The sequence below is a fragment of the Enhydra lutris genome, unplaced genomic scaffold (assembly GCF_002288905.1).
Source record: "Enhydra lutris kenyoni isolate GAN:26980312 unplaced genomic scaffold, ASM228890v2 scaffoldscaffold17, whole genome shotgun sequence".
Lineage (NCBI taxonomy): Eukaryota > Metazoa > Chordata > Mammalia > Carnivora > Mustelidae > Enhydra > Enhydra lutris.
In genome coordinates, this window is record NW_019154101.1 from 46,533,312 (window position 1) to 46,542,152 (window position 8,841).

The following is an 8,841-nucleotide window of genomic DNA, read 5'->3' on the forward strand; positions in this document are numbered from 1 at the left end:
TATCACTGTCTGTAAACTCAAGTAGGTCAATAACCAATTTCATAGTATCTTCAACAGTCTCTTTCCTGATCAAATTCTGGCACTGACTACTTAATTAGATAAGGGTCACTGTATGAAATAGATACCCCTCAGGTATTTCAAGCAGAAAGTACTTTAATTCAAAGGATTAGATTATTGGTGACTTGGAGGAGTGAGTCAGAAGGCCACCCTAGTCTTTGACTTCAAATTAGTATGACCACATCTGCCATGATCACTGTCACATTACCACCGCCTGATTTATAAAAGTGGTGTCAAGACAGTGGATCACGTAATTCAGGGCTGCCAACACCTATGTCTGTAAGGAGCCCATTTATATAATTGCATTACTACAGAAGGATGGCATCCACCTCCCTTATGCCTTCCAAAAATTTCACGAGTGCCTCTTGTTGACATAACCTAAATCTGTGAGGGAATCTGAGAAATGTAATTTTTATTTCTTTAGACTCTGTAACACTGGGGGAGGGAAGAAGGGAGACATATTGAGGGGATAGAGATGGATTCATAAAACCAATTAACATCTAGCAAACTAACGTGGTGCTGGCTTTCTGAAGTAGTTAATATGTAGGATAGACGCTCGTATGTAAACTCCAAATCTCTACTGTAATTATAAATTAGAAATGTGTTCCCCAATTTCTTCTGTCTTTTCTTTTTGCCTCACAGCCTCCCATAATCTTTTTCTTTCTGGAAAAAAGACCAGACGCCACGTTTACGTGGGCCGACAGTAATAATTCAAGCGTAATGAAAACACTTACATGTTCGCGAATAAATACAGCTTTTAAGAGTAGCTATTTGTTCTTTTGTGATTGTGTAAATCTTTATTAAATTTTCACTATGAGGACTTAACTAAAAACATATTTAAAATCCAACTGAAAAAAAATTTTTTTAATTTAAAATCCAACTGTATTTGTACAGCCGATAAACCCCAACTATATAACATACTTATAAAAATGTAAACATTGTATTTGATTCCCAGAATAACTAAATTAGAACACAAGCCACTTTCAAAGGTGAGGTGTGAGTGTCACTAACATAATGCTACCTCCTGTGCGAGACACATAATCTACCACCCTCTCATTACCAAATAGCTAGGTAATCAGTATTCCTGAAAGACTGGTTCTTAGGATAGCTTCCTCACAGGGAGGAGAAACTCAGTTTAAATATGATGCATCAGGGATGACAAGGAAGGAATTTCAACTGGGCGCTTTCCTCTTTCCCAAAGGCAAATACAAAGAAAAACTTTAAAACTGAGAAAAAGAGCAACCTAACTAGCTTCTCTCAAATTGCAGAGAAGGTATCCAGGGATTCCTGGAGAGAGACAGAATATATGGAATATGCATGTGGACTGACAAATTCTCTTTACAACTCAGTCTTATATTTAAATTGGGAAATACCCAATAATTTCCACACCCTTTTTAGAAATGGCTGTATTATTTAAACCTTCCAAGATAATTTAGTTTTCGAATGGCTTTTAATTTGGACATATTCTCTGTGTAGATGTTCAATTACAATGTGACCTTCTGGTAGCTGCATTAGATTATTATAATTAGGTAGATAGATATCAAATGGTGTGTTTCAGCATGTATTTATTCTCAAAGGAGATACTACTTTAAGGACACAAGCCCTGGGAGAACCTCATCTATGAGAGTGAGAAAAAGAGAAAAAATTCTGTTGAATTTCTATTTAAGACAGGACGGATCTCCAAGGAGTGAAAGTATGAAGGAAATCTGTTCACATGTGGACATGTAAACATGCCTTCATCTGGTAAAATGAAGAAGACAAAGAGAAAAGGAGACCTAAGTTCTAGGTCTTTTTTTTCTTAACAGATAGAAAAAAGGTTAGTGACTTCAGGGTGGCTCAGTCAGTTAAGTGAACACTAAGATGTATTTACCTCAGATCATCCCTTCCAAACCTAAAATTCCCATTAATTAATCATCATCTAAAGACAGCTATTGACCACCTTCTTCGTAACTCACACACTCTTTTAACGAAATAATCTAGAATCTCAGTCTTTATCTGAGTGGTTCTATACGTCAATTATAATTCTTAACTTATACCCCTGAATCCCCTTCAGATATGTAGAATCATGTTACATCCTCCTATTTTTAAAACTTGAAAAAAAAAAATGTATGCCTTTCAATTTACAGCTGCGTCTTCCCTCCGTAGTTTAGGAAGGAAATTAGGAAATTCGGGAGAGAACTAGGAAAACCAACTTCTAATAGTTTTATGATTTTGTTGTGTTTTGAAACAATGAAATCTGTTTATATTTCTCTGCCTCTTCATAACTGCTTTTCTGGTTCAGATGGCATCTGCCTAAAATACCTAAGGTTAAGCATGGATTCTAAAATATACTATTAAGGACTTGATTTCCAAGGTGACTTGTCAAAATCGCTTGCATGCTGAGGGGGGTGACCGGATCAGGAAGCAGGTGTTATGTTCCTGTGTGTGTAGCTCAGCACCTCAGCCCTGCAGCCCTATCGACCATCTAGCAGGATCCCAAGTTCACCTCACCCAGGTCTGTACCTAGCACTCCATTTGAGCTCCTACACAATCTGTGGCCATCTTTTTCTCGAGAAGGACGGTGTTAGGCATTCAGCTGGCTGAGCTTTAGGCTACAAGAAGACATGAGCTGAGAGAGCAGGACAGCTCAGCATGATGTCACATTCTCACAAAGGTCCCAATCATCAGTATGAATGTAATGCCTGGATTGTCATATTATCAGATGGACAGGGCAGCAAAAATCACTTCCACCTCTATGTTCTCATTACTTATAGGATAACTGAGCTGCATATCTGAAACACATCTGTAAATTAAAATATTCCTAATAAACTACAAAACACTAGATTCTATATTCTAAAATGTGAATATAAAAGTCCATATGAAAATATTTTTGAATACCCAGAAGTATGCAAAAAGAGAGAAAAAAAGAATGACTGAATTAATAATGCTAAAACTGAAACCAGTCATCATTCAGTATCCATCAGCAAAACAAAGTCAAGGGTAACACAGAAAAGAGAAAAAAGAAGATACAGAAATTGATGATTCTACTGGAAAATGCACTGTACATGCCTAAGGTATTTCTAGCCATTGAAAATATTTAATAAATTCCATTTTTCTGTGTAAGAAAACATTTCTTTAGTTAGTGACAAAGTTTTACCAAAAGGAAGGATGCAGTCCACTTCCACTGATTTTTAGGTATGAGGCATGCAACTCAGTGTGATACCTGAGAAATTATGAAAGCTACCAGAACATGTTGCATATCACAGCTTAGAGTCATCTTAGATAAAGAACCTAAAAAACTGTAGTAAGAGCTGAATGATCTAATGTAAGAACATAAGACCTCCTCCACCTTATTTTTGGAACAAGAAAACCCCAGAGCATTAAAAAGTGTTAAAGCTTACATTTGAAATGACAAATATAAGAGTAGTTTAGAAGAAAATTATATGTTTTATGTCTGGATCCAAAAGCTCTTCCAAAGGCAACTAATTTTTAAAGCAAAAATACGCCACCATAAAAAAAAAAAAAAAAAGCTTTTCTCCAGGAATCTTCTAGTTACACTTCTTTTCTACAGTAGAAATTAGCAGCAGAAAAGATATTTGAATATTAACAACTGAATCAAATAAACATCTAGCAGATGGTTTATGTAATAAACTGATTAACAAAAAAAAATCATTTTTCCCACAGCAGTTGTATATTTATTGTGCTGAAATCAGGTAGCAGGGAATGAATTGGTCTGGGGAACCAGTACAGAATGTTCACAAAGATTTACAGATCTCTAGTCATTACACACCGAGAAGCAAAGACAAAGGGGTCGAAACCTTTCAGGTCAAACCATTTTAAGTGTTGCAAATATTCTGTATTTCTCATGACTGCATGCCTTCAGGGGGAAAAGTGTATAATTTTAATGCACAATAAATATTTTATAGTTAACAAAATATTCTAAAATAGTTTGTCTGCACAAACAGCATACATCCTGCACATGCAGTTTTGACATGTTGAGATACTTAGAAATAGTCATGCTTTTTTTTTTTTTTTTTTTTGTCACATGTTCTCTTTCTGTAATGATCCCTGGTCAACATCTCTTAACAATTTAACCTATGCAATAAGACAATGTACAAGTTCTCTTTGCTAGTATATTTCCAGTTGTTCATTTATATTACATGAAACACTTCATTTGTAAATAGTAAACTTCATTTTCTGGTTCTGACTACTCTCACTTTTATTCACTTTGCATCTTAACAATTAACACCTTGTAACAATCACACACTAAATTTAATGATCTTTAGCACCAAGGAGTCAAGAATATTGCACCAAAATGGGTTTACACTTCATGTCTAGTTAATAAATAAGATCTTGAACTTTGTCATAAGGAAAGTAACACTTCAATATTAAACACATTGAAAGAGAAGGATAGTTTCACAGAAAAGTTGGGTGTATGCTATTTGTAAAAAAAAGCAAAAAAATACTAGTGGATTTGAAAGTTAATATTAAAATTTACATTAAAGGACTCCTTGATTTTTTAATTAAAATTTATTTAATTTTCAATGTTCTTTCCAACAGAAGAGGTAGGTATATTTCTACATATGAAAAATCGGTAACAGCCACAAATCAAAACAAGGAAAGCCTGATAAAAATCAACATACTCTCTTCTAACAGCACATAAATGTAACTCTTTTATGATGTTACTAATAAAGACATGAGTTGTTTCATGTTCCAATCAATCTTAATTTTCATAATATATTTCTGATAGTAATAGGAGTATTGAAAGGCTGCCTTTTCATCACAAAAATTGTTTCCTACAGTGATTTGTGCCACAAGTCATGGTGACCTTTGGGTCGCTAGACAGGATTTTACTGTAATTCTTTCTTATTTTCACCAACACCATCATCATCAAGCCTCTAGGAATCTACAGAGATCATCAGATTTTTTTAAATTTAATTACAACCAAAAGGGTATATTCAGACTAGAGGTGGAGAGATTCGACCATTCCAGTCAGCAAATGAATTCAAATGTGCAAATTTTAAAGTATCTACAGTTTCAGCTTTGGACCAGAAAATATAAGGTAACTGATTGTAATCAGTAGGTAATAGTAATTTAGCCAAAAAATTCATACTGTGTTTCTGTGATCATCAGACTAAAGAATGACTGTATATAAGATCCATGGAAAAATTTCATGCATTAGACAAATGGATGTGAACAGAGGGAGAGCCTCCAAAGTCACATAATGATTGGTTTGGTCTGGACAACATCAAAGCTAATAAAAAAAATGTTTAAAATAAAACTTCATAAATAAAACATCCGGGCATTGCATTTAACACTTTATCTAAAGATTACTAAGACATAGAGCACATTTGCTTTTTCTCCCCACCCCAAACTCTCATTTGCTTGTTTTCCCTGAAATTTCATATGAAATGGGAGCTTCCTCACTGTCAACAACAGTTAAGGCCCAGTTCAATTTACTCTCCTTTTGCTTTTCCGTTTTTCAGCTTTTTTCCATTTTCTATCACTAGTTGTTTCTCTGATTTGCTCACACCATTTGCTGAAATACCATTCACAGCTGTTTTTCCAGTTTTTGCTTTCTTAGGCTCTTTGTATGTCCGAACATAGAAGTTAAGAAAGAGAAATATGAAGCTGATCGCGTAAGCGATGAGGGCCCAGTGCATCCATTTGGGGAAGGGACAATCCGTGTAAAGAGATAGCGCTGTGTGGCCAATGGTCACATGGAACTGAACCTGAAAAACAAAACAACAATGTAGGAATAGTGAGTAACTTTTAACAAATCAGAATCTTCTATCTAGCTAAGATAGGCCTGAATCTTGCCACACTGTGCAAAGTTCAATAGACTCCAGCCCCCTCTCATCCATCAGGTGGCAGCTCAGATGTCATTCCCTCAGCAAAGGCTTCCAGCCTTCGAGGACCAGGCAACTCGATCCACCTGGCCCTCTCAATCCCATTAATGTGGGCTTTTGTTTGGTGTGGGCTTTTTTCCTGAGAACAAAACCATCTGGACTTCTGAACTTTTTGACTGTCCATCATTCCAAGAGTATATAACTTCGGAGAGTATGATTCTGTGCTGTTCCCTGAGGAGTCCTTGGCACAGGGTCTGGATTCATAGAATATTTGTTGGATAATGTTAAATGATGTTATTAGTAAGAGGGAATATCAATCGCCTAAGAGAATAAACTAATAGTACCATATACTCTTTTTGTTATTTGCTTTCCTCCCATATTTTAGACTGACCTCTTTCCACAAAACTATCAGCAGAATGGTACATATGCTTTTAAAAACGAATCTATCAAAAAGATTCATTATTTATTTCTTACAAAATAGCACACAGGTAAAACTGTATTTGAGTTAACACAATCTTTGGGGCAACTGGGAGGCTCAGTCGGTTAAGCGTCCAACTCTTGATTTCAACTCAGACCATGATCTCATGGCTCATGGGACTGAGCCCCATTTCCAGACTCTGTGCCTGAGTCTGCCTGAGATTCTCTCCTTCTCCTCCCTCCCACCCACACCCCTGGCCCCAGGTACTCACTCTTTCTCCCTCTCTAAATGAATTAATGCTATCTACAAATTAAGATTTTTGGTAAAATTTAGTAGATATTTGAGAATAAGTGCAGAAAGACTCACTGTCCACTTTAGAAGTTTTTAAAAGAAGAAAAAACAAAATTAAGATGCTTTGTAGTTCAGATAAGGCAAATCAGTTGAAATTTTAATATATCAATAAATGAGTGGTTCTCAATACAGGAATTATGAATTCCACAGTGTTAAACAAGGGTAACTTTTTACAAGAATAAGTTACATGATTAACCGTTGTGAGAACTTCTGGCTTAGAAATATTCTACTCTTCATGAAACTAACATCCTATCTGGAATGGGCAACTGTGTTTTCTCTTTGAAACATAGCATTATCCATATTAACTATTATATTAAATATGATTAAAATAATTTATTCTATGTAAGCCCCAAATTTAGATCAGACTAAAAAACCTTAAATTCTCCATGGCAAAATCCAGATTTTAAGAACTTCTGCTTTCACAATGGTTCTTAGAACCTAAATCACCAAAAGGATTACGTATATAGATGTGACTAAGAATGGCCTCACTCAAGGAGACTCAAGTGAGGATTCCAACAAAGTAGATACAAAGAGTTCAGATGACTTCTGTCATCTCTTCATTTTCTTGTGCCCATTTTCTAATTACTGAGAGAAACGAATTACACAAACTATATAAACAGCTTACACAAAAACTGGAGGAAGCTTCCTGTAGCATTTTAGTTATAAATGAATCTTTCTCACCCAGCATTCCCCAAAAGTTGTGTTTCCTGTTCGGCCAGCCAGCTGTTTAGCAACTTAAAGCAGAGATGAATAATATTTCCAAATGTGATTCCACTGATAAATTGTGCACATGCTATGATTATAGCAAATTATAATAAATTCCAAGGCTTAAAGAATAGCTACCAGGTTGGTTTGGGATTTCCAGTTTGATGACTGGGCCAGTACCTTGCTTGAATATTTCACTGAGGTACCCAGATGCTACAAGAAGTCCCACTAGGGGTATGTGCTGAAAATTATCTGCTCTAAAGGTTAGCATTTAAAAATACCTAACTCTGTTCTCTAAGGACTATGTGTTAGAGAATTAAGAGGAGTTCTCTTGTCTCTGTTCCTTTCCTTTACCCCACCCCTTCCTCGGTTGTCTGGCTTCTCTTCAACTTTTATATCCTGAATGTATGGGATCTGTTAACAGGGACTGAAATAGAATAGAAAACAAAATTCAAGCAAAAGCAGGATGAAGAGAGGTAATAATAACATTTTAAGTCTTAAAAAATCAGCTGAGAGAGAACTTATATTATTTTTTTGGTTATATATGAGTCTATATACTTTATGGTGTACTTAGATCTTGACTCATCCATTTCACAGATATTTCTAAACAACATTTCTCTTAGACAAGAGTTGTGTTTAGTCTTTTAAGAACATTAAAAAAAATTAATGGCAGTGACAACTAGGTCTATGAACAAGAAGCTCAGAGCCAAGAAGCCTCAACTTCCACAGCTGGAACACACAGAAAGTCAACTTTGTAAAAGAAAATTGTCAAGGATAACTTAGCCGTTTAAAATCAGCAAATTCAAATATATGCAGTGTTTCACCAGAAGAAACCTTAGAAGCATTTAACTCACCAGCTGCAACATGGTCAAGTATCTTTTCCACCAAAGATACTTCTGAATCCATGGGCCAAATGCAGTTAGCCCATAGTATGAGTACATAATCACGTGGATAAAGGAATTCAGCTGTGCTCCAAAAAATGCTTCAGAGAAACAGAGTTAGAAGAAACAGAAACATTTAGTAGTCAATAAACCATCTGGACATAAAATAAATGAATTCACATTATTCTCTAAATTTTAATCTTGAGTACAGATTAGGGATAAAAATTGTAAAGTAGGGGGCGCCTGGGCGGCTCAGTGGGTTAAAGCCTCTGCCTTCAGCTCAGGTCATGATCTCAGGGTCCTTGGATCGAGCCCCACATTGGGCTCTCTACTTAGCGGGGAGCCTGCTTCCCTCCTCTCTCTGCCTGCCTCTCTGCCTACTTGTGATTTCTCTGTCAAATAAATAAATAAATTCTTTTTAAAAAATTGTAAAATAGAGGGGTGCCTGGGTGGCTCAGTGGGTTAAGCCGCTGCCTTCGGCTCAGGTCATGATCTCGGAGTCCTGGGATAGAGTCCCACATCGGGCTCTCTGCTCAGCAGGGAGCCTGCTTCTCTCTCTCTCTCTCTCTCTCTCTCTCTCTCTCTCTCTCTGCCTGCCTCT

The 8,841-nt window shown here is 36.2% G+C and overlaps 1 protein-coding gene across 1 annotated transcript in view; it reads right to left on the bottom strand.

Moving 5' to 3' along the window:
* Window positions 1–4,245: 4,245 nt before the first annotated feature.
* LOC111147687 (ELOVL fatty acid elongase 4) overlaps window positions 4,246–8,841 on the bottom strand; it is a 30,747-nt gene continuing 26,151 nt past the window's right edge. The window contains exons 5-6 of the mRNA XM_022503911.1: window positions 8,214–8,341; window positions 4,246–5,768 (exon numbers count right to left, since the gene is read on the bottom strand). Of these exons, the coding sequence (XP_022359619.1) occupies window positions 5,493–5,768; window positions 8,214–8,341 (404 nt within the window). The 3' untranslated portion in view covers window positions 4,246–5,492. The remainder of the gene's footprint in view (window positions 5,769–8,213; window positions 8,342–8,841) is intronic.